At 39.7% G+C, this 27423-nt stretch overlaps 1 protein-coding gene across 1 annotated transcript in view; it reads right to left on the bottom strand.

Annotated features, from left to right (window-relative positions):
• Positions 1-811: 811 nt before the first annotated feature.
• Positions 812-27423, bottom strand: part of LOC122795982 (arrestin domain-containing protein 3-like) — a 313946-nt gene continuing 287334 nt past the window's right edge. The window contains exon 3 of the mRNA XM_044064465.1: positions 812-1061. Within this exon, the coding sequence (XP_043920400.1) occupies positions 812-1061 (250 nt within the window). The remainder of the gene's footprint in view (positions 1062-27423) is intronic.

Here is a 27423-nt window from a genome sequence, read left to right as displayed (position 1 = left end):
TATAGTAAACATTTTTATATTTGTTCATTTCATAATTAATCCACGGTGGTGGTGCTGAGGTAACTTTGTGGCCTCACAGTAAGACTTCCTGTTCGATTCTCAGCTAGAGCGTCTTCTGTGTGGAGACATGCGTGAATGGGTGTACCTTCGTTGAAGGTTGTGCATCAGGGCTGGCAACTCGGCACGTAAAAATCTACTGCCAATCATTAGCGGACTGGAGTTCTGCTGTGGCGACCCCTAAGACACAACAACAAGACTATATGAAACCTTCCTTCATGTTATTTTACAAAATAATACAATATGGACTACAAGAAAGTTGGCTCTATCCCCAAATCACACTGCATAAGTTATTTTAGAAAACACTGTAAAAATGTCTTTTTTCATGGTGCTTGTTCTCTTTCAGCCACCTTTTGTTAACAGCTTACTCACATGCCAGCCTAGCCTGCCATATTAGTCTACACATGGTATCCTTCCCACCTGTAGAGCGTAAGCTATGTTTCACTGCTTTTAGTCAGTCTGATGCTCTCTGCTAATAGAGATTGCCTGGAACATAACAGCTGGAGTCATCAGCCATTTGTTGTATGGTTTACATCGCAATGCAGATGCTTAAATAATATGTGGAGTCAGAATTGATGCACCTTACATATACAAGGTGTTCCTAGTCATGAAAATCTATTCACATGTATATGTACATTGTTTTTCATACACATCACTGATTCATTTTGAAATACCTACCCAAAAGCTCTTCCTGCATTGGTAAAGCTTTGTCATCACTTCTCCTTAGCCTGTATACCAGTTCCCATTCAGATTATCATGATCTGCAGTACAGATTTCTTTCTGGAGCTGACTTTTTTAGCACAACAAATATGCAAAGGCTGACTACCACCAGGTAAAATATTGTAATAGCTCTTACCATCAGTTCCGGAGTATTGACAGCAAAGTGTTGAAAAATGGTGAAGTCTGAACTTGAAGTTGAAACCAAATGCCAAGGCCTGTGCAGTTCTGCTTTAACGTCATACCTCACACTGCCATATTCACCTTCGAAGGTAGGCACCAGAACACTGTCCATGTGAAATATAACATGCACCAAAATTTTATTTTGTGACAATCTATTTGTAAAAATACAAATATCCTTTGAGCAACATGCAAAATATGTTCGTAGATACTGTGCTATGATTAAAGTTTACAACTCACATATTACAGAGGAGCAGTTCTGTAGAAATAATTTCCTTTACATCAAAAACATTGCACCATTTAAAGACTGCTGATATTAGAATTTGTCGCTAAAACTTCTGGCTTATCAAAGTAATATGATTAAGCTATTCTTTCTTGGAAACCGTATATGCGACCATGAAAGTATGAAACAATGGTTAAAGTCTCTCATATATATCCTGTCATAAGATCACAAAGGGTCTAATGTGTTATAAACACATAAGGAATCTAGGTTGATTTGTTTATCCTTTCTATTAGGTTTAAGTACTTTTTAATGTTCAGTCATTAAGAGATACACAAATACCTCATTTGGCAGCATCTCTATGCCTCTCCCAATTTTCTTTAAAATCAGTCAGAGTCTGCCTTTAAGTTATCCTCCCCAATTTTATCAGGTTGTTTCAGTTTTCCATCAACTCTCTGTGAAAAAGTACTGCCTCATGTTTTTCCTGACCTTGCAATTCTTCCATGCCATACATAGACTCCTTCATCACTAGCTACTTTGTAACCATTTATTAAATTATAATAATAATAATAATAGACTGTAAAAGTTGCCAAAAACTATGCAATTAGAATGCTGTGTTGGAGTGATTATAATACTATGTTAGAAGCAAAAGAATTGTTTTGGCAATTTAATTTGGCTGAGATGTTTCAGCCTTGTTTAAATGATATCACCAGTTTAAAAATTTTATTGAAACTAAGGGCTTAAAAATAAGCTGATGTGATCGGGTAATCGCTGGTCACGTAATTTTTAAAATGAGCATAAAATGAAGATTGTGTTTGTTAATGTTCATTTCTGATGAAGTTTGTTATTAAAAAAGAATGAAAGTGCTCAAAATTTCAGTGTCATATTTGGTGGTCCAGCAATAATCATTGTTTTAATAATAATAATAATAATAATAATAATAATAATAATAAATAATAAAAACAGTCCAATTTGTTTTTGTAAAATGCAGTCTTAAGGGACAGAAGCTATTACATTTAAAATAACAGCAGTGAAACATGGTTAAGAAGACAAATATTTGAAAGACGCATCCCCTCTCCCAATATCTCACTATGAATCAGCTGGTACCATCATATACCTTAAGACAGGGGTGTATTATTCTGTGAGTTACAAGTTCCACAGTATGATAGTTTATGCCAACTTCCACACTTCCTTCTAATCCTCAGAGCTTATATTAAACTTATAGTTTAGGTTCAAAGCCTTCACAAACTTTATACTAACTGAGACTAATTAAATTCAACATGTGAATGCAGGTCCATTTTCTAGTAATATAACATTTAACTGCGCATACCACAACACAAACATTTTTCTTCTTGATGGGTTCAACTTCCGTCAAAAAAGTAAACTTAAATTCATAAACAGAAACTTAGCATTTAACGTTAATATATACCAATAGCTCCTTAATAAATACAGAATCCTAGAATAAAATATGGTATAAGTAGTGTATCACCAACTAGACAATCCCTATACCTTCCATGTACTTATGATATTCACTGAAACAAACTTCACAGGTGTTTAACAGGCATTACTAGTCATAAATGGAGTCTACATTGTGTTGGAGAAAACTATACATTTAGAAACACGAAAATAAGATGAAACACAACCAAAGCAGAACAAGGGTAGTCCAGAAACAACAAACCAGCACGTAGTACAGGAAAAACACACTTTAATTTAGCGCTTTCATAAAAAACTAGACATCAGAATACCATGTATCTAACAAATCAAGTTTAAATACCCTCCTCAGCAGTAACCAACAATTAAATGACAATTTCTCCTTGTGAAGAATAATCTACATTTGCATGTATAATTCAAACAGTGCAATAAAAAGGTTGCAGTAAAAAAGTTTAAATATCAACCCTTTTAAAACATTAGAAACTACAATATTAAAACTGTTGAGTTATGTTCCAGCATTTTTTTATATAAAATATAATGATTTAAGCTTCAACAATGAACTTATAGTAATCTTGTCATTCAAACCAGGATACTGGCAGGTATTAAGCTTAATTTGCCATTTCAGTTCAAGGAATTCCAGGTACTCATCAGATCCCCCCCCACCGAAGACCCAGATCAACATGCTCATGGCACAAAATTTGAAAGCATGTGAAGGGAAAAACTAAGATGTTTACACAAAGCATTTTTTTCATTTTTACATCTGTCATAAGTATGCTCGTAAACCCTTTGCTTCAAAGCTCTCTTAGTTTTTCCTGCTATGAACTCCTCACATGAATCACACTTAGCTATATAGACAATACCTCTAGAGTAACAAGAATATTTTTTACAAGGTAGTATAGTCCCATAGCCTTTAATGAATAACTTGTCCACATTGAGTATATAAGGACACTGAGAGCATCTCTCACATTTGAAACAACCATGCTTCTCAGGTATATTTATTTTTCTTTCCAACAGCCCCTTTACTGAGGTGTCCTTCTTGTACACCATCGGTTGACACCCCACCAATTTGTTGATACTACTATCTAAGTTAAAAATCATCCAAAACTTTGATATAATGTGTCATATGCCAAAGAAGTTCATGGTAAGTGGAAGGACCAAGGCCCTACTAAATTTGTTGTTACTTCTCTCAAGGTCCTCCCTTCCACTCAGGTGATTAGACAAGAGTGTATGAAAAATGCCAACTTCTCTCTTATTTTTGACTTCATTATAGATGTTGACCACGGAGTCAGTAGGGTAACCCCTACTAAATAACATTTCTTTTAATACCTCACATTCCCTTGCAAAGTCTCCTTCCTCAGAGATCATTCATCACTCAGAGACTCCTATGATGGAATAAAAAGAATCCCAGTCCAGAGAGGCAGAGCACTGCTGGCTCTCTGTCTGAGAAATCTGACCTGTGGATGGGAGATGTTAGGGTTTACCCCGGAATCATCTCTGCTGGACAGAGGACAGACAGCACAACAACTAATATTTTTTTATTTTTTTTCATATATAAGGGTAAGGAAGCAAAACTTTGGGCTAGGCTTATAAATGCCTTAGGGCAGATAGCCTAGTATAAACCTATGAACCTATGAACCTATTCTGGCCAGCCTGATGAATTACTCTTTTACCAGGGCTTTCTTTTGGTGTACAGGGTGCCATCTTTCATAGTGCAAAAGGGAATTACAGTAAGTTGTTTCCTATATAACTGGGAAGTGAATATTTTTCTAGTGTAGTCCTTTTTAATAGTTACAGCCAAAAAATGTAGGGTATTATTGTCCTTAACTATACTGAACTTCAAAAAATCAGTTGTCTCATTAATGTAAGAGAAAAACTCATCTAGTTCATTCTCAGTCCCTTTCCAAAACAGGACAAGATCATCCAAGTAATGACCATAAAGTGTCCAGAGTTCCTTGAACCTAGAACTTAAAAGGAAAAAGTCCTCCCAAGTGTGCCAAAACAATGCTGGCAAATACAGGGGCACAGCACACACCCATAGCCAGACCCGGTCTTTGTTTAAAAATATGTCCTTCAAATCCAATGAAATTATTGTCCAACACAAGTTCTATACAAGTTCTAATAGTCAAAATTGAACCATGGTCAAACCTGGTGTTTTTACACAAGTAGTCATAGAACCATTCAAGCCCCATGCCATGGGAAATGACATGAGAATACGTCACAAATTTCTATAGTGACCATAATCAGTTCATCATCATACATATCGGGTTTTATTTTTTCCAAAAAGTCCCATGAGTCTCTCACTACCCATTTCCTATTGTCCAAAACATGTTTGACCCTTTCATCAACATATTTGGCCAAACAGAAAGTTTTTGATGCTTTTGCATCTACAATTGGACATGGGGGGGGGGGGGTGTTATTGACTTGTGGATCGTGGGGATCCCAAAAATTGTCCCTATCCTAGGATGTTTGAGTTCCAAAAACTCATGAACCTCTAGACTGATTTGTCCATTTAATAATAACTCATCTAGGGTAAGATCTATATCCCTATATGTGATATTCAACTCATTACGAGACACTTCTAGATAAGTTTCACTGTAAAGCATATCAAACATCTTTGCATTATAGTCAATAACATCCATAACCACAAGTCCCCAAAATGAAAAAAATGCTTTGTACAAACATCTTAGTTTTTTTCCCCTTTACATGTTTTTAAATTTTGTGCCATTGAGCATGTTGATCTGGGTCTCCGGGGGTGGGGGGGGGGCTCTCTGATGAGTACCTGGAATTCCTTGAAATCAAATGGCAAATTAAGCTTAATGCCTGCCAGTTTCCTGGTTTGAATGACAAGATTACTATGTTCACTGCTGAAGCTTAAATCATTATATTTTATATAAAAAATGCTGGAACATAACTCAATAGTTTTAATATTGTAGTTTCTAATGTTTTATTTTTACTGCAACCTTTTTATTGCACTGTTTTAATTATATATGCAAATGTTTATTATTCTTCACAAGTGGAAAAGATGTCATTTAATTGTTTAATTACTGCTGGGGAGGGCATTTAAACTTGATTTGTTAGATACAAGGTATTCTGATGAAGTCTAATTTTTAACGAAAGCACTAAATAAAACTATACATTTACTAATCCATAACAAGGACCAAATGACCCTGAGCAGCTAAAGATTATCTCAGGGAGAAGAGAAGTGTAAAGAACATTAATATATATGTAATAAAATACAAATAACTGCTTTAATCAAGTAATGAAGTTTTCACATGTTCAGAGCTTAGCTTTTGAATAAATAAATGGTAACAGTAGATGCATTGTTTACATTGCAATTTGTACAGCTGTTCTTTTCATGTAGGTTTTAACAATTGAACATATGAACATCTAACACAATAAGAATGAAGTACGAGAACAGCCTCTTGTATATTCATGATTCTGTTTGTCAGAACTTTAAAAGGTTTGCAAGTACTGCAGTGCTCTTTGTTATGCAGAGTACAGCCTGAGTACTGGCAATCATAATTCTTTACTGGAGGGGAAGGAATTAATGTGACAATCACATTTAATGAGTATTTCTCACCAGTTTAGAATGATCAAATAAGTATAAAGACTGTATTACACTTGAACAATTTAGAATGTAATATATCCTCTAGTTATTTAAAACATTTAACATTAGCAGTTTATACTGGCATCATGTAATTGTACATTTAGTTGTCATGTTATTTCGGTCCATTAACTCATTACAGCCGAGTGACGTCTTCAGGCATTTCTGCAGTTACCTCCTATTGCGCCTCTAGCCGTCAGACATTGCCTATTCATATTTGCATTAATTATTCTAAAACCATGTTACATACAATGTATCAAAATATTTTATCTTGAAGCATGCATGACAAACACAATTGTATTGATATACCCTGTGTATTAGACAGACAGACAACTAACTAAAAAAAAAAAGTAAAAGGGTACAGTATACTCAAAAAAAGGGTGCCATACATATACAGAGAGGCTTATAATTGCCCGAGGACAGATAGCCTAGTATGAACCTATGAACCTATATGACCTCTGCCAATGAGTATTTGTTAGAACCGTAAGGTGATAACTTCATTTTTTAAAGGCCCTCACCTCAGGGGCTGCAATAGCATATTTGACAGAGCCACTGATGGAGGGGGGGTTCTCCCAGTGGGGAGAGGGTAGGTTGCTCCCCCCAGGATCAGCAAGCTGCCATGTTCCCTTCCACCCTATGTTCCCTTCCAACTGACTCTCACTAGGGATGGACAACTTACTTGAACCCCAGCTTTGTCATGAATGGGTTACAAAGCTCTTAACAAGTGTGGGTATATCTAGAGTTGGGTATTGGCAGTGCAGCCATCAGGCAAGGTCCTGTTGGAAGCATAAAACAAGAATGCATAATGACAGAACATTAATATGAATTTTACTGAGAATTAGGACAGTGCTGCAGTGAAACGGATAATATAGTACCAGGTGGTAACCCTACAGAACTGGGCTTCCAGGACTGTTTAGGAACATAGGAACAATATTAAACAGGTGATCACAATGTCCATAAAAGGCAGAGCCATATATACCTTTAAGCAGACTCTGCAACACTTTGACATATATAACTTCATTATTTTTGGTTACTTAGCCTCCTTCAAAAACATGTGCCAGGGATGAATAAGTGTCGGATCATCCATGCCTTAAGTATCAGGCCCTGGAAGTTTGGTTGAACCACAGCAGATAATTGCTAGGTCAGTAAGTCCACTTACTGGAGGCAGAGTGTAAGGTGGATCCTTTACTAGCGGCACTAAGATAGTGAAACAGTAATGCCTTTGCCATAAAAAGAACAGGAGAATCACATTGGGCCTTTCCACTTTTACCGTCTGCAGAACTCCTGGTAGCTGATGACTGGAGATGGGCATAGAGAAATACTTCATTCCATGGGATGGAGAAGACATCTGGCCTGCATTCCTTCCTAAATGGAAACATCATATAAGTCTCTTCTAGTTGCTGATATTGTTGTTGTCAGCAGAAATTAATAAGTCTCTTTCAGTTGACCACCAATTTTCCATTACCTGGCTGAAAACATCTTTGGTTAGATGACATTCATTGTTGATGGTCATTCATATTCTGAGGTCAAATGCCATGTTGCTAAGTTCTATGGAGATGTATAAAGCCCTGAAACTCACATTTTATTATGAAGATGACTCCCAGGCTTTCATGGCTGTACAGTGCATATGAATGCATCCCATCTTTTTATCTTTTATCATGGCTGTGGTTCTGTCTGTGATTAGGTGCATGACTTCTGACTTCCACAATTATATATTCAGAGCTAATATCACCATTAACATCTCCTTGATGCTGACATGATGCCTCTTCCTCTATACCAGAATCCACTGCCTGAAAATTGTGCAGTCAGGATCTGATAGTGTATGGGTGACAAACAATACATTCGCACACTGACACTCAATTTGAAAACTCCACCAGATGAACTCTCTGCATGTATGGCACAACTACAAGTTCCTTCTGTAGATGCTGGGACTATTCCTCTCACTAGTTCTTCAGGTACCACTGGATCTTTCACTTATGGAATCTTGCCATTTGGACCACAAGAATGTTGGATGCCATGTGATCTAGGGATTGGTGAAACTACCCTTTCTGTGGGTTATCTTCTGTAATTTACAAACAAAAAATCTTGTAGGAAATCAACTTTCTGGTAGTAAGAAGGATGTCTTCAGTGTTGGCTGAATTATGACCTCCAGTACCACTCTGGAAGGTCAGACTGGTCTGGGGTACATTTTGAAAGATGATAATGCGGACAGATGACACATAGGGCTCAATTGCCTGAGGTAATCTTTATCCAATTGCTTCTAAAAAGCATTACCTCACTCTCCTGAAGGTGTCCAGAGAGGGTAGGCTGTGAAGTAGAAGAGGAGACAGAAGGGAAAAGAGAATGTCATAGTACTCAGGAATGATTAGAATGCCCTGTGGTACATTTTGCCATCAGGTCTCCCTGATTTATCCTTTCTCTTTTCTTGTCATGCTTGCCTTCAAAGTTACTTCTGGGTTCATAGGTTGGTACTAGGCTATTGGCCCTAGGGCCTATACAAGCCTAGCCATATCAATTTCCTGGCTATTTCTTTCCAGAATATTGGCCTAATGACCCCTGGCCTTTTTTCATAAAGGTAATCATGTTACCATTGTTGGTATAACTTTCTCTTTTCTTTACTCTCTTTAAGATTTATATATATATATATTATATATATATAAAATCATACACAGTAGATATATATATATATATATATATATATATATATATATATATATATATATATATATATATATATATATATATATATATATATATATATATATATATATATATATATATGAAAAAAAATTCTCTTTTGACTGAGTTTTTGCTGCTTGGCAAGTTTACAGCACTAGCTGAGAAGCCAAATGGATTTAAAAGGTACACTTCCTGTGAGCACAAGATACCCAACTCTGATGCCCACAGGGTGTGTGTATATTTTCAAGGCTTCTCTCATAGGTTCATAGGTGTGTACCAGACCAACAGCCCTGGAATCTTTACAAGCCTAGCCCATAGAACTGCTCTGGCATTATGCTGCCATTAGTTCCTGGTGCCTCTATCAAGTACAACCACTGGAGTGATCCCCGGGGTGAACTTTTTTTTTATTTCCCATCCACTCATTAAGACTTCTCTTGAAAAGGGCCAGTGATGTACTCTGCTTGACATGTATGGGAAGTCTATTCCAGAGCATGGGCAGTCTCTGGGTTATGAACCTGTCCCTCCAGCATGTTCTGTTGATTCTGGAAATGAGATTGAGGTCCCTGGAGCATGTGGTGCAGAGTGATTGAGATTTCTTTAGGTGTAACATTTTTAACAGGGCTGGGTCAGACATGGCTTTGTAAGTCAAGCAGAGATCGCCTCTTAATAGAAAATATGAGACAGAGAAAAGCTGGAGTTTTTGAGTCTGTCCATGTAGGGCATGTGTTTAAGGCCTAGGATCCTCCTTTCCATGAGGTACTTTTGTGGCCTTTCCAGCTGTTGCAGGTGTTTAATGAGGTACATACCAAATGGGGCATTATACTCGATGATTGGTCTAATGAAGAAAGAGTAGAGAGAGATGATGACCTCTTTCTTCCTGGATGCAAAACCCTTGGTGATGAGATGTGCCACATAGAAGGACTTTCTCACCACAGTGGCAATATGGTGGTCAGATAAGAGGTTGCTGTCAACCTGTGTCCCCAGATCTCTTATAACGCCTTCAGTGTTCAGTGGGTTACCATCAATGTGGTAATTAGTGGGAACTGAGTTTTTCCCAAAGGGAATGACGATGCATTTTTTGGAATTAAGCTTAAGGCCATGGTTTCAACACCAGTCGCTGGTCTCAGTGAGGCCTTTCTGTAGGATGTCTACATCACTTGGGGAGTTAATAATGGCTCCCGGATTCTAATCGTCAGCAAACTTGGTCAGCCAGAGTCCCTCTGTGTTGGCCTGGACTTCTGAGAAGTAGATGACAAACAGGAGAGGACCCAGGACTAATGCCTGTAGGGTCGGCAGTCTGACTTGGAGTCTGCTACTTTCACACTGTGGGTTCCATCTGTGAGCCAATTTGCAACCCACCTAGTGATATAGGGGTTGATGCTTAGTTTGGTGAGTCTATCAATAATTCCTGAGTGCAGAATGGTATCAAACCTTGGCCAGATCGAGGAAGGCTGTATGAACTGCCTTGCCCTCATCCACAGCTCTGGTGACTGATTCAAAGAAGTCAACCAGGTTGAGCAGAGATGATCTACCCTTCACAAAACCAAATGGCATGGGATCCAGAGTTTGGAGATTCTCTATATCTTTGTTAATCAGGTCCATGATGATGCACTCCATAGCCTTACATATCAGATTCGTCAGGCTAATGGGGCGATAATTCCCAGGGTCTGTAGTCACTCCCCCTTTATGGAGAGGGATGACTGCAGCAGTGCACCATTCTGTAGGGACAAAGCCCGAGGTGAGGCTGTGATTGAACAGGGCACACAGGTGTGGCGCCAGTTCACTTTGTAGTTCATGTAGAAGACAACCAGGGATATTGTCAGGTCCCATGGAAGCTATATTCTTGGTCTTGGACAATGCAGCTTTAACCTGTACTGCAGTAATGCTGGGTACCTGGCATCCTTCCGGTATTGGGATTGGTCCTTTGGGGAGGAGAGAGGGATAGAGTTGGCACTGAATCTGTCAGCCAGTATGTTGGCAATATCTGTTGGCTCAGTATAGGAGGTACCCTTGTGCAGTAACTCAGAGCAAATCTGGGTATTGTCATGGAGATTCTTGATATAACTGTAAAAAGCTTTGTGGTTGTTTTTAGTGTCTGCAGCAATTCTGCCTTCATAGCTAGCTTTGGAGGTTTTGATGAAGGATCTCAACTTTTTGTTGAGGCTAATAATGGAGTTTTTCCAGTCTTGGAACTTCACCTTTTCTGCAACAGTTTCTTCCCTCTGTTGTTGAGTTTGTTAATAGCAGGGGACCACTAGACTGGCTTCCTTTTTTTGGAGGAGAGCATCTTGGTTCCGTTTGGTATGGCTAGTTCCATGCATTTGTGTACGTGTTCGTACAATGCACTGGTGTATGATTAGGCGGTCATGCACCTATTCTCCATTTGCATGGGTGCTGTGAAGTTAGCCACCTCTGTTTTTAGGAGCCCAAAATCAGCTTTGGAGAAGTTTTTCATGGTAGTTACCTTTGCTGGTGGTGTGGGTGAGATGTGGATTTCTATGGTAATTAGTCTGTGCTTGGCTCTAACCAGTGAGGAATTGACTATTGGTGTTGAGCAGTGGTTGCCCATGTTAGTAATAACCAGGTCAAGGATATTCCTTCCTCTAGTGGGGGTAAGAATGAGCTGCTCCAGCGCACTGGCATTAATGAATTCCAGGAAGTGTTGGGCAAGTGTAATGATGCATGAGTAGTTTTCCCAGTTGATGGAGGGGTAGTTGAAGTCACCCATTATGAGAGTGCTGGGTTGGACCCTAATAGTTTCTGGGGTGCTAAGGGACATGGAATGAGAGCCTTGGGACATGGTTGGGGACCTATAGCAGGCTACGACCTGAATGGCCATCTTACCCACTGTTAGTTGTACCTGAAGTATCTCCGATGCGTTATGCTAGGCTACTAGTCTGGAGGTCTGCATATCCTTTATGAATATGGAGATGCCACCACCTCTGGAGCTTCTGTCCATTTTCTGGGGCCAAAAGGTGTGGAATAAGTTATAGCCTGGTAGCCCAGGGCTTTCTGCTGCTTTAAACCAGGTCTCCATTACAGCACAAATGTCGATTTTCTCCATTTTGAGGAGTGCGTCGAGTGCGTGCATCTTGAGATTTAGACTTCTAGCATTGAGCAGCATGACCCTCAGATTGCATTTTTTTATAGCTGTTATGGTGGTAATTTGGTCTTTGGAACACCGCCTAAAAAGGCACTATAGGGGTGGCAAGAGCCTTAGCCAGTATCCGGAAACCTAGGAGTGACAAATGCCGGCCATCTCTGGTAAAGCATCGATGTCTGTCAATCATGTCATCCCAAGCAGACAGATACTGGATCTCCTTAGAATGACACCAGAAACTTAGCCAATTGTTGAAGTCAATCATTTTCTGCTTGTACTGTTGTATCATTCTGGGTGATGGTAGGCTGCTGCTCAGGGCTAGGGTCATACCTGCCTGGGCCACATAATCAGAGAGCTCCTCCATGTCTCTTTTCATGTAGTCCAGGGAGGTATGTCTCAGGTCATTCACACCCAAATGGACAATGACAGAGTCATACTCATACTTGTACTTGGAGTGACCTGAGTGCATGTATTATGTGTCGGATCCTGGCACTGGACAGACAGCTGACTGTTACCTTCCCCTCATTCAACCTAGTGTGTGAGACATCAGTGTGCATCACTATCGAGTCACCTGTGATTAGTGTATTGGGTAAGCTGTTTTGCGTTAGGGGCTTAGGTTGAGGGGCACACTGTTTAAGTGAGCTATGTGTCTTGTGATTTGTGCTGTGTTGTGGTGGTCAAGTGCGGTTCGGATTTGGAGGTCTCTGCTGTTTGGGTAGATTTTTATTGAGAGCCTCCACGAAGGTGGGTGTGTGGTTTGTGTTTTTATGTGAGAGCTGTGATGGTGGGTGTTCTGGAGGGCTATCTGTTGCATGTGGTGTGGTGCAGGAGTTGACCTTTTCCTCTTGACCAGCTATTCCGGTCTTGGCTGAAGAGTGCATGTCTTCCAGTTTGGATATATAAGTGCATCTCTCACAAGTCTGAGTGCTGGGAGGAGAGGGTTGTCTGTGTACATGAGGCAGTTGCTACACTGCCTCAAAATGCCCAAGTTCACCAGGTTAATAGGAGAAAGCACAGGGAACTGATTTTTAGACATGTCAAGAGGGATGGTCATTATTAATAAGTACTGGAGCTGTTTCCTTATAGGATGTTTAGTGCTGTTAGCACTTATGTGTACTACAATAATTGCTACAACAAACCAGATGATGTGCTAGGCAAATAAGCTAGTTAAATGCAAGGCAGAACAGAACTAGCAAGTTCTAAGGGAAAACTTGAAGAGCAGACTTTCTGGCACTGCTAATAGTTCATGCAAACCCATGCAAACATGGGCTTTTAAAGGACAAACTTGAAAGGGAGCTAGAAACCACTCCTTCTTGTGGTAGACAGGCTACCTAGTGCTTACCACTCCCACTGACAAGCTGAGAGGCTTCTCTCTAACACAGAAACGTCTGAGGAACTCAGAAACTACAACACAGTCCTGAATACAGCAAATCTGTATCTGGACTACTCTAGTAACAGGAAAGGCAGGAAAACAAGCTAGAACTTTTTTTTTAATATATAACAGTAGAAAATGAGCAAACTAATTTAAACACATTAACCAATAAAAAAGTACAAAACTGAGCCCTGTTCCAGCAGTCTTCAATCAGACAAGTTCTAGCTGCATACTCCTACCACTAGGATGCAGGGGAACCTTCTCCAAAAAAAGATGGCTTGTATTAGTGCTCAAGTTATACAAACAAAGCTAGATTCAGCAGGCCTGAATCTAGTCTATGTTACAGAAAACAAGGCGCACCAATTTCAGAAAGAAACTGTTCAAATAAGCAGGCAGGCAGAATCTACCCTCTCCTCCCACGAGAGTGCAGACAACAAACCTTAATGTAAAATAACTGGCCTGAAGCCCATGTGCTTGGTAAATAGACACTTTCCCATAGTGAGAAGGATGGAAAGACCTTGTCTGCCATAGAAATCTGTTTACTACCCCACAGATACCTTTTTCTAGGAATCAATGCAGCGGTAAAAAGATGTGGTTTTTGGAAATCTCAAGGACCTTTTCATGACTCATGCAGAGATTTGTCTCCCAGAGGCAGAGGGTAAAATAATGGAAGATGCCACCCACATGACAGAGGGGGTCTACAAAACTAAGGCTTCTGAGATTCCTTCTCAAAGACCCCCTTTCAGTGCTCCTGAAAGAATGCCCAACTGCACTTCTCTGGAGAATGTCAGTGGGTACTTGTCTTTGCTCCCAAAAGCCTGGGCAGCCATCACAAAAGATATGTAGGTGCAAAGAACAGTATCCAGAAGATATTTCATTCCCTTTTTACAAATTCCCTCTATGAATGTGAGGCCTGCTGACAATGTAGGTATATCCTGGAGGTAAGTAGTTTCCCCTGTTCAAGGTTGCCCGTAATTGTTTACTGTAAAAGGTAAATATGATTGCAATACTAAAGGAGTTGTTTACATCAGTTTTTGTGCCACCTGTTCTGCTTTTTATATTGGCAAAACCAATGGCCCCTTACATATGAGAATTTACCAGCATCTTTATGCTAGTAAGAGCAAAAACACAAGTAATGCACTTTATAAACATTCCACAATGTGTCCTGGTTATAAGAAATTTCTATTTGTTATTCTGGAAAAGGTGGGTGCACTAGATAGAGGGGGTGACTGGGAGACCTTAGTGGAGAAAAGGGAACTGTATTGGCAAGTCCTCTTAAATGCCACTACCCCCCCCCCCCCGGCTTAATGAGTGTGTATCGATCAAACCCATTTTAAAGTTGAAAGCAGGTACTGTTTCATTTTTATCATGAAATAATATGTATTTTTTTAGTATTTAAACTAATGAATGCAATTTTATCATTGGCGTTAATACTTATGCATGTATATATGGTTTCAGTTTTTAGTATTCAACATGCACTAGGATTTTATTTGTTATGAGGTAAGAAAATGTTTGTATTTTGTACTTTGGTGCCACCTTTCTTAGAAAGTGAGACATTGCACAAGATGCTGCATAACATGCCTTGCTCTTGGGCGCCACCCTCTTAAGGAAGTGAGGTTTAGCTTTTTATGGCATTAAAAGGATGTGAGGTAGTGTATTTGTTTGTCTGATTATGTTTCTATAGTATTGGAAATGAAAGCGCTTACATTTGGTTTACTAAAATACCGTTTTGTGACTTTGGAGCAGCGTTTCTTTTTTTTTTCTCTATGAAAAGAAAACGTATCCCTGATGTTCCACCCAATCAGTGGAAGGTAGCAGCTCTGGAGATTCAAAAGCTGCTAGACAAATGAATCAAACAAGAGGTCCCACCAAATCAAAGAGGATCCAGATTTTACTCAAGGTTCTTTTAACGTTCTTTTTAGTGCCAAAGAAAACAGGTGACCTGAGACCTATCCTGGATCTCTGTTATCTAGCCTAGTTTGTAAAGAACTCCAAGTTCCAGATGGTCACGGTTCAGTCCATTCTATCTCTGTTACAGGAGGATGATTGGATGTGCTCAGTAGAGCTTCAGGAAGCATACTATCACATCAAAAGAACAGTCACTCTCAAAGATATCAACACTTCTGGTTGGGAGCTAGTCATTATCAATTCAGAGTCCTGCCAATCGGTCTCTCCACAGCCTTCAGAGTGTTCACCAAATGCATAGTAGTGGTAGCAGCTCATCTAAGACTACATGGATTCCGTGTGTTTCCTTACCTAGACAACTGGCTCCTCAGCACACCAATCAGGCATCTCTTAGTAAAAGCCAGCGATTACCTACTCTGGTTATCTCAATCCATGGGAATCAGAATCAGTCTTACAAAGTCTTGTTATAGAGGCTCAGTCAGATACAATCAATTCTCTCTCTCTCTCTTTCTCTCTCATCATCACAAAACATAATTCTTGCCTTGAGTTTGCATGTCAGACAGATTATTTCTCACCCCTCTACCCTAGAAAAAATGTTTCTGAAACCTTGGGATCAATGGCTGCAGCAATTACCTTTATACCTACTGCTTGTCTACACATGCATATCTTCCACTGGACTCTGGCAGTTCAAAAGTCCATCCTCCAACAGCCCTTAAAACATCCTATAAAACTATCTCGTGTCTGCAAGGATTCGCTGCTGTAGTGGACTCAGTCTGACAGGATTTGTCAAGGACATCCCTTTCTCTTTCCTACCCCAACTGCCATGTTGACAAAGGACACCTCCCATTTGGGGGGGGGGCATTTCTTGGGATGGACTGTTCAAGGCACATGGTTCCCAGAAGAGACCAATTTGCATATAAATGTCCTAGAGATGAGAGTGGTTCTTTTACCATTGCAGGCCTATCAGAGCTCTCTTCCTCTAGGGACAATTGCTATACAAATGGACAACATGTCAGTAGTTTGGTATATCAACAAACAAGGGGGAACCAGATCTTACCCCCTTTGCCAAGAAGCAATGAGAGTCTGGCAAAGAGCAATCTCCTCAAAAAGCTTTCTGGTAGCAATGCACATACTGGGGGAAATCCAGTGTTCTAGCAGACAGCAGAGCATGTCTATCCTGATGCCTCATGAGTGGACTCAGAATCAAACAATGGCAAATATGATCTTCAACAAATGGGGTCAACCTTGTTGCCATCAAGTTACCTCTCCCTCAACAACAAATGCAGCAGGTTGTTTGCCTTAACTCCCCTTCATGAACAATCACTGAGATGCGCTAGTCCAAATTTGGCCCTCAGGTCTTCTACATGCCTATCCTCCTCTATCTCTAATCCCCAAATTCCTTCAGAAAGCACTCTAGTTGAAGAGCAGGGTAATCCTCATTGCCTCCTTCTGGCCTCAGCAAGTGTGGTTCCACTTCCTTTGGTCTCATCTACTATGTCCACCTTGGGCACTGTACCCATGTCCAGACCTTCTTTCTTACCTATCACGGATGATTCATCTGGACATTACAGGCCTTAGACTAACCACATTCCAGGCTTTCCTCTCCCATTCGCTAAATTTTATTTTCATCTCAGAAACTTTCTACAAGAAAGATTTACAAGAGTAAATGGAAGAGATTTTCTTGTTGGCACAGCAGAGAGAGAGCTGGATCTATTCACCATTCCTGCATCTCTGCTATTTTAGACTTTCTGGCTTCAGTATTTCAAGGTGGTGCTAGTTCCCCACAATCAAAGTTCAGCTGGCAGCCATCTCCAACTATCACATCAGACACAATGTTTACCTTTAGCCTCATACATGTTATGTAAAGCATTCTTAGAGGTGCCTTTTTTACTGAGGCCTCTGATAAAAGATCCCACCCCACCTTGGTATCTTACTGTTGTTTTGCAGAGTTTGACAGATCCCCTTTTGAACCCTCAGCTAAAGAAGAACTCAAATTTCTTTCTTGGAAAATAGTGTTATAACTTGTGGCTATAACTTCTGTGAGGCAAGTCTGAACTCAAAGCACTCTCTTCAAAAACGTCTTATTTAATTTTCCATAAAGATTGGGTTGCTTTACATAAAAATCCTTCCTTTGTACTTAAAACTGCCTCAGAAGCAAACATCACCGAAGTGATCAACTTGATGGCTTTCTTTCCTAAATTTGACAACAAAGGAGAACACATGCTTCACCTTTTAGATGTACATAGGCAACTCCATTTCTATCATGATAGGATGAAAGAATTTAGATAGATCGACCAATTGTTTGCTTCTTTACCAATAACAAATTGGGAAAACCTGTGTCTAAAACTACACTAGCCAAATGGATAACCGATCATATTTATTCCTCGAGAGGTTTAACCTTGACAGAACAGCCAAAAGCACACTCAGCTAGGTCAATGGCCACTACAGTTCCTTTTTGGTCCACAGCTTCTATTGATGATATTTGTGCAGCTCCCACTTGGTGTAATGCTCATACATTTATTGCTTATTACAAGTCAGATATCATCTCCAGAAAGAGGGCTGCATTTGGCACTGTGGTTCTACTGAATATTCTTCCATTCTTCCAAGTAACTCAGTTAGTAGGGTTGCCACCTTTTGTTGTGGCTAAAACCAGAGTAAAACACCCCTTGCATCACCAGTATCTATGCCCACCCCGCTCTTCTCCCTCCCACACTCCGCCCATTTCGTGTTGTCAATCTGATATCATCGGGCAGGGAACGCCCTCTTTTTCAGTTCCTAATGTCTGCTTTCATCTGATTTACTATGCCTTTCTGTAAAAAAGCATATTAAATCAGCCGATTTACAAACTCCAATAACCTGTTTCCTTTTTTGAGACAGAATACCGGAGTTTGTGCAGTGTTTTCTGGAATACCGGAGAATCAATTTGATTTCCGGATAGTCCGGAAAAAAAAAAACAAAGGCGTGGCAACCCTATCAGTTAGTGCAGCTTCTGACCCCAGTCTGTCAATCTTTGCTTATTCCCGCCTTAACAACGTCACTTCCAGGGAACTAGGAAGCACAATTGGCTATGGAGAACAGAGGCCTGCTCAGCAATACCAAGAATGTGAATGCCAGTATTTCAGCTGCTTCTAGAGGGAAAGAGACTTTGCAAATGGATTACATCACCCCAGCTGTTTTGGGCTCCAAAATGGATATTTCAGATGAAACAGAGCAACGAGGTCTGGATATTCGAAATACTACAAATTCAGGTGACTTTTCATTACAAAACAATGAAGTAAATGACTGGGACATTGTTTCTTGGCTTAATGAAGGGAAATACAGTTTTGGTCAAAATGAGTCCTATACACCCACCATCAAAGGACACTTTTCTTGATAGTGTTGAATTGTTTAGAACTCTAATGTTAAAATACAGGACTTTGCAGCTTGATAACATGCATTTGAAAGAATGTCTTAACATTGGAATGGTACCTAAGGGGTTGAGGGTGTGGAAATTTCCAAATAATGCACAGGAAGGCACCGATTTTTATAAAGAACTGATTGCTATTTTTGATAGAGCTGGAAGTGATATTGTTAGGTCAGTAATTACGAATAATGAGAAACAAACTGAATGTTTTATGAAGCAGATTGATGAAGTTAATCACAAACCAACTAATGACTTGCTATTTACAGTTAATGACTATAGGGCAAAATATTATTTTGTGAAGGATTTTGTTGATAAAAAATGCCAAGACATTTTCAACAGAAAATGTAAAAAGTTGGAGAGGGACAAAACTGAATACAGTGAAGGAGTTTGTTACCCTAAACCCATGGGTAGTCATAATGATTTTAAAGTGAGGGCTCATGATGGAGTTAATTTTAATGAAAATATGTATTCCCCCAATGGTCCAAACCAAGATGACTGTGTTGATGAGCAATATATGGATGGACCATATCCCCATGACCCTTTTGTCCAACCACCCTTCTGGAGGTCAGACAGGCTGAGAGACAAGGCTTACCTTCAAGATATACTTTGGCTTCAGGGGGGCAGGGACAGAAAAAGAGGGAGGTGGATGGGTACTAGATGTAACTAGCGTTAGGTTTTAGATAGCCATTAATTGTTAAATAATGACTTGTTGCATGACCATTTGATAAAGGATGGGCCAAAATTTTCCAGTGAAGGTTATAACATTTTTAACTATAGTGACCTTGAGTTGAATTCTACATATTTTTCTTTATTCTCTAAGGGGTTCACCTATATTCCCAAATGCAAATCGAACATTTCTAAGATGATTATTGACCTCAAATTGTTTTTGAGAAAAATGAATTTAAAAGTTATGTACAGCCAGAGAGATGAACAAATAAGTACTGGGTTATTAAGAAGAAAGAGTACCTTTAACCCCCTTTATACCTCCAGGTTAAGAATTTTGAATTGTTAGCTGAGAGTGAAATTAGAAAAGGATTATTAAAACACAGGTTTGTCCCTGACCTCAAAAAATAAGGGAATGATTTATTGAGACAGATAAGTGATAATAAGTACCTGAGGGTTATGAAACCCAATAAGGGTGGGGGAACGGTCCTTATGAATTCCATTTTTATGAAGGGAAAATAATGGACATTTTAAATGATACTAACAAATATATTAGAGTTTCCAGAAATTAAATAAATATAGTGTGGCAGCATATACGCCTGACACTGGAAGACTTGTTACTGGAAGGTTTAATTGACTTAAGGTACACACACCTTTTTGTATAATTATAGGCCATCTATTACAGCACCTTTGGCCAGGTTTTTGAATGTAAAGTTAAAAGCAATCCCAAGGGAAGATAATAATGGTTTGATAGATTCCTAGGATTTTTTTGAGATGCACAAAGAATGAATTGTTTTTTGGCCATGTATTATTTGTAACAATATATATTGTGAACCTTTTTGGGTGCATCCCACATGATGTGGGGATGACCTGGTTTGAAGAACCCATCAGTGAACCCAAACACCTCAGTTTTAATGACTTCTGTGTTTGTCTAGTTTTGATGGAAATGGTCCTAAAAAAAACAATTGTATGTTTTTTGAAGGAGAATTTTTCCAACAAACTAGCGGTGCAGCTATGGGAGCCAGATGTGCTCCCATATATGCTAACATTGTATTGATGGTTTGGGACCATACATTTATTTTAAATTCACCATACAAGGACTCATGGGTGCTCTATAAACGTTTCCTTGATGATATAGTTATTTTTTGGATGGACACTGAATCTAGATTTTATGAGTTTATGGATTACATTGCCAACACTACCAGTTTTTTTAAGTTTACAAGTAAGGTGAGTCGAGAAAGACTGTAATATCTAGATGTGGCTATCAGTAAAGAAAATGGTGCCTATAATTCTGAAGTGTATAGGAAGAAGATGTACTCTAACTCCTTCCTACACTTCAACAGTGTCCACCCTTTGACCAAAAGGAAAAGTATAGTCAAGGGACAATTTGCCAGGATCAGCAGGATGACCTCACATGAAGCTGATTTTGAAACATAGTGTCAGTTACTATTTAAAATGGTTAAAGATAGAGGATACCCAGCTGACTTGATAAATGAAATATAGGTGAAGCTGGGTCGTGCTGACAGTTTTTTCTGATTTTAGGTAAGGACCCCACGAGAACAGGTGATGATCCAGTAAATACTAATTTGTCAAGTAATTTTGAAATGGCCTTTGTAACCGAATTTAATGGCGATGCCTACATTGTTAGAAATATTTTGGGAAAAGAATGGACTAGGTTTTCAACCTTAACAGATCTTAGTGGGGTTAGCAGTGTTCCATTTAGATGCATTTTCACGAAGGGACAAAATTTGAAAGAACTGATGGAGCACAAAATGCACACTTTTTCAAAACGTGCAAAATTTGGCACATTTAAATGTGGTCTATTTTCCCCAATGTCCGTATATTAAACATGGTGATAAAGGATATGGGGAAGCTAGAAATAGACTGATTTATGGTAAAACACACACCACGTGTGACTCTAAAGGAATAGTATATTTGGCAAATTGTGTTCACTGTACAGCGTTTTACATTGGAAAGATCAAAAGAAAGTTAAAACAAAGAATATATGAACACACCAATGACATGAAAAACAATAATAATAGGAATGCCCTACATTGACACTGTTTTAGATTGTCCTAGGGCAAAATTCTTGTTTTTATTTTTGTATTAGAAGAGGTACCGATGGATGTAAGAGGGGGTCAATGGGAAACCCACATTGAGTACAGGGAACTATACTGGCAACTTGTTTTAGAGTCAAACGGGTCTATATTACAACATCGAACTTCCAGGAGTCCAAACATTGTAATATCAAACCTATATGTTTGAAATGTGAAAATAGCGAAGCCACAGAACACCGATTTTTTTCCCAGGGAAAAAAAAATTGGTGGGCCGTTTTCGCAGCTTTGCTATTTCCACCACTGTGGTGCGATCTTGGAGTTGGTACATTTAAGTAGGGGGGGGTGTGGGGGGCACAGCCCCTCACATTAGGGGTGTGGGGGGCAAAGCACCCCACATTAGGATAAGTTTAAAGTGTACGTGTTTTTTTTTTTTTGTACTGGAACATCGATTTTTTTTCCCTGGGAAAAAAAATCGCTGTTCTGTGTTTTCAAACTTTTTGGATTTCAAACTTCCTGGTTTGATATTACATCGTTCAAACACCTGTGAGTTTGACAATGTAATATATACCCGAGTCAAACAAACCCCCAAGTCTGAATGAGAATATTTCACTGGCTCCAGTGCTTAAAATGAGGTCAGCTAGACTTATAGGTTTGTAAAAATCTTTTATTTTCTATTCATCACTTTAATGGGTGCCTAATAATATGATTTTAATATAAAATGGATTTTGAGCTTTATTCAAGGTGTTTTGTGTTAAGAATTCTACTTCACTGTACTGACGCTATTTTCCCTTTACTTTATGTTAAGATGTGCAATAATTATTGTGGCCACAAAATGGTGATATATACATTAGTTTTACATTAATTTTATACAGATTGACCTAATGTTTAGTAATAAAGATTGTTGGTATGATATTGTTTTAAAAATGAGATAAAAATGCATATTTTCATATTTTTAAAACGTTTTAGAGTAGTTAGTTAACATTTCTATGGGATTTATTAAAATGTGCATTTATTGAGAAGATTTAACACTAATTTTAATATTTAATTAATGATGTTTTATTATTGGATGATTAAATGGGTTGGGACTATATATTGACTTATTTGTGAAAAGACTGGGTATACTTACATCTGATGAAGGTTTTCAAAAACGCATACGTTTTTGAAGTGTTTATGTGTTTATCCTGTTTTGTGTGCTCACTGTGTATGGAATAAAAGCCTCCTGCCTTGGATCGGTTTGGCTTGGTGTTTTCTGGTATTCTTCCATGAGGGCATCCAAGGTTACTGCAGCTGGGGGAGTCTGTCCTATTCGTTGAGGAATGAATGAAAATGACATCAGATATGAAAGTTATGTACTCACCATAACTATGCGTCTGTGTTGTCCATTTTCATTCTTCCTCAACTCCCCCCACTTTCCCCTTATTCATGTCTTCGGGAATGACCTGATGAAACTTTTTTAGGAACCACAGTTCCTGTTTGAGCCCCTGTTCTGTTACTATTCCATTCCTTTGTATTATTGTTATTATTACTATTATGCTCTATATTTGGGTTGTTATATAGTAGCAGCAAACTCAGTCTGAAGTGGTACAGATGTCAGGAGCATTGTGGGTAAAGGGAGGAGCTCATGAGTCAGATCCTAGAATCTAGTGAAAAGCAGCCAAGTCAGATCTGAGGGTCAGATATGAGACCCATTCATTGAGGAAAAATGAAAATGGACAACACAGATGCATATTTCTGATGAGGCATAACGTTTATTTAATCACTGTTTAGACAGGCACATTTATACTCTTCCCTTAGTTGCTCACAAAGTTTTGCAATGATGGGTAAACTGAGTTTTCTGAGGTCCTGGGGAAGCGAGTTCCATGCTACAACTGCTAGTCTTGTAAAATATTTCTGTCCATGGCTTTGTTAAAAAAAGGTGATTTTACCAGTGTAGGGGGTTTCATCAATGGATGAGCAAAGAGAACAGGCTACTGAATGAGTAGGAACCATTGATGCGAGTGGAGCACAGTGGTAGCACTATAAAAGACAGAAGGTTAAGGAGTTCAGATGGAGGAAATCCCTTACTATTTGCTTGTATTTTGTGCTGAGATAAATGTTAAAACAGGTAGATGGTATTCCAGCAGGGGCACTAACATCTGAAGAACAATGGGTCTGCTTGCTTCTAGGTGTAGGAGGTCAGAATACTAACAGCAAAATTCAAGATATTTTAGAATTTGATCTGTGTGCTGTGTCTGAAGGATGAATGTTCACTATTGATCAAACAGGAGTCCTAGGTACCACTGGGGTTACTGTGGCTATGGCAATTCCTAATGGATCTTTTATTTCTAAACTAGGATGGCTGGCTGGCCTTTGGTGAGCTTCAAGCTCCAGATAACCCTGCTCTAGTACTGTTAGCTATTAACCAGGTCGCTATTAACCAGGTCCTTTGTCTTTCAGCCAATTCCAGATGAGGCTGAAGTAATTTTGCAGCTTGACTTATGAGTTTGGTAGAAAAGGAAACTGAGTTGAGGAAAATGACATTAGCATCTTAGAGTACAATTGCTTGATGGAAAGTCAGAGGAAACTGATATGGCTATGAATACTGAAAACAGCAGGGATTCCATGGCTGAAGCTTAAGGAACTCTGGTGATAGCTACACCATTATCAGAAGTTGTGTTTATATGCATGACAGTGAATGTCTTGCCTGTTACATAACATAAGAACTATTATAATGATGAGTAACCAAAAAATGTACCTTTGAAGGATTCTTAGTAGACACTGGTGATTACCAGTTTTGAAGGCAAATCTGACACAGATGAGAAAGGAAAGAACAGTTGTGTACACTTACCATAAATGTAGATGTTCAAGTGCATTCACTGTTGCAGTCATTACATTTGGATTATCTGCCTCCAGGTAGCCCTTAGCTGGCCTGAATATCAAAGTCTTGGATTCCTGCGTCACATGCTGTCTTTTCTTCCATGATGTCAGGTAGTCAGGGGTATAAAACATGCAGCCGATGCCATTACATCAGTTTTTCTTGCCCCAGATGTCAGGTGCCCCCACAATGGGAAGCAATTATATGATATGTTACACCTCCATCAAAAAGCAAATACACCAGAAAGCTTAAAACAAGAAGCAAAGGTAGAGCCAAGAGAAGTCAGGGGGCTGGTGGGAGGGTAACCAGGACTGCAACAGTGAATACACTTGAACATCTACATTTATGGTAAGTGTACACAACTGTACTATGTTGTTCATGTTTCACTGTTGCAGTCATTATATTTGGGTAGATTCCCAAAGCTAAGGAAGGGAGGAGGATGTTAACGAGCATTAGGACCAGCTATTAAGCCCTGCAATATTGCAGTGGCAAAACCAGCTCTGGATTTAGAAAAAATAGGCATGTGGTAGTGCTTGGTGAAGGTATGAAGAGAGATCCAAGTAGCAGCTTCTAGGATGTCCCTGCTAGGGACCCCTCTGAAAAGGCTGTAGATTTAGATGCAGCCCTGGTGGAATGTGATCTTATCCCCTGTGGGGCAGGTTTTCCATGGTGCTTATAGCAGAAATTAATGCAATGGGCTATCCATTTAGAACTGGTTTGCTTTGAAATGGCCTTCCCCTCTGCCCCTGCAGCAAAGCCAACTAGCAGCTGTTCAGATTTTCTGAGAAGCTTAGTCCTGTCCAAATAAAATCTAAGTTGTCTGTGCACATCCAAGGAGTGCAGAATTCATTCTCCTTTGTTTTGAGGATTAGGGAAAAAGGTAGGCAAATGAATGGACTGATTTAGGGCCACACTAGACACCACCTTGGGCATAAAGGATGGATTGGTCCTGAGGGAAACCCTGTCTGCATGGAAGATAATGAAGGGCTCCACTGCCATGAGGGCCTGTAATTCAGACAATCTTCTTGCTGAAGTGATGGCTAGAAGGAAGGCTGTTTTCTAAGAAAGGAATTTCAACTCAGCAGTTGCTGCTAGTTCAAATGGAGGGACAGAGAGCTTTTCCAATACAACATTAAGGTCCCAGGCTGGAGTAGGGACTCACCTGCAGGGTCTTAAATTTTTAGCCCTTCTGAGACATTTCTTTAACAGGGGGTGAGAGAAGAGTGGTGGTTCAGTATTGTAATATGCTGAAATTGCAGAGGCATGAATTTTAATTGACGAGAAGGATAGGCCCTTATGGAGCATTTCTGTTAAGTACTGAAGAATATGAGGTAAACTGGACACTGTGGTGCCCATACCCTGAGTCTGGCTCCAGAAACAGTATTTTTTCCACTTTTCAGCAGGATTTTCTAGTACTAGGTCTCCTTGCTTCCAGAAAGACCTCTAGTACCTGCTTACTGAGGGATACTGTTGGAGAGCTCAAGGAATTAGCCAGGCTGCAAGGTTCAGGGTTTGAAGCTGAGGGTGTAGAATCTGTCCCACCTGCTAGGACAGCAGGGAAGGTGTCTGAGGTAGGTGCCATGGATCCAGCAGTATCATGCTATGCAAGAGGGGGTACCAGTGCTGGTGAGGCCAGTCTGGTGCAATAAGAATTATCCTTGGCTTGTCCTGTTCGATCTTTAGCAGAACCTTCAAGAGGAGAGGCAGAGGGGGAAAGGCATAAACCGAGAGGCTTTCCCAGGTAAAGGACAGGACATCCACTTTCCAAGCTTGACTGTGGGGAGTCCTTGTGCAGAATGTGTCCAATTGGTAGTTCTGGGGGGAGGCAAACAGTTCTATCTCTGGAGTCCCCCATTTGTTCCTCAAGTGGTTGAATATTTTTGGTTCCAGTTTCCATTTGTGTGGGTCCATGAGATTTCTGCTTAGTTCGTCTGCCAGTGAATTTAGCTTGCCTGGCAGGAATTCAGCTTGTAGGTGCACTTGGTAGCTCAAAGCTGTGTTCTACAGAGCCATGGCTAGTCTGCAGAGAGGGTACAAGTGAGTTCTCCCCTGCTTGTTTATGTACCACATAACTGTGATGTTGTCTGTCTTTACCAATAATTGTCCTGGAAGGATGTGGTCTTTGAAGGGTGTCAGGGAATTCTGTACAGCTAAAATTTCTTTTTGGTTGATATGCAGGTGCATCTGACTCGGGTTCCATTTGCCCTGAATGCACTGCTCTGCCAAGTGAGCTCCCCATGAATACTCTGATGCATCTGTAGTCAGGGTTTGGGTGGTAGGGGGTAGATTGAAAGGGAGACCCTTGTTGAGGTGGCAGGCCTCTGCCCACCAAAGGAACTCTGACTTTATACAAGGAATAATAGGATTCATTGATTCCAGGTCCTGAGACTGTTGACACCATAGGCTTTTTAGATACCATTGTAGTTTCCTCATATGTAGTCTTGCATACGGAATTAGTACAAATGCAAGAGGCCATGAACCCCAGGGCTTGCAAAATTTTCCTTGCAGATAGCTGGATCTTTGTGGCCAGTAGTTTGAAGTAGGCTGTCAAATAAACTTGTTTCTCTTGCGTGAGGTAAGCCATCTGGGAAGTTGTGTTCAAGCTTGCTCCCAGGAATACAATCTGTTGGCAGGGTACTAGATGAGACTTATTTTCGTTTATGGTGTACCCCAGCGAGGTTAGAAGTTTCTTTACAAATGCCATATGTTTTAATAGCATGTCCTGGCTTTCTGCCTGAATCAGACAATCGTCCAGGTATGGGTATATCTGAATATTTCTCTGCCTGCAAAATGCAATGGCTGGAGCTAGACACTTTGTGTGTAAGCTATCTTTAAGTCTAAAGTTGCCAACCAGTCACCTTTGCCTATCATAGGAAGTAGCTGTTGAAGTGTTAGAATTTTGAATTTTGGGATTACCAAAAAGGTGTTTAGACTAGAGAGGTCCGGGATAGGATGCCAGGAGATGTCTTTTCTGGGTACCAGGAAAAGTCTTGAGTAAAAACCTTTTCCCCTTTCTTCTGCTGGGACAGGTTGAATATCCCTGATACTTAGAAGAGAGAGAATCTGCTGTTGAGCCTCTGAACACTGATTTGGGGGTAGATCTGGCCAACTGTTTGGGGATGGTAAGGTGTGGAAGTGGAATCTGTATCCTTGGAAAACTATATTTAAAACCCATCTGTCC

Source organism: Protopterus annectens, chromosome 2.part2 (genome assembly GCF_019279795.1).
Source record: "Protopterus annectens isolate FY-2018-M chromosome 2.part2, PAN1.0, whole genome shotgun sequence".
NCBI lineage: Eukaryota > Metazoa > Chordata > Ceratodontiformes > Protopteridae > Protopterus > Protopterus annectens.
Note: the sequence above shows the minus strand (reverse complement) of the source record. Positions and strands in the feature narration are given on the sequence as shown.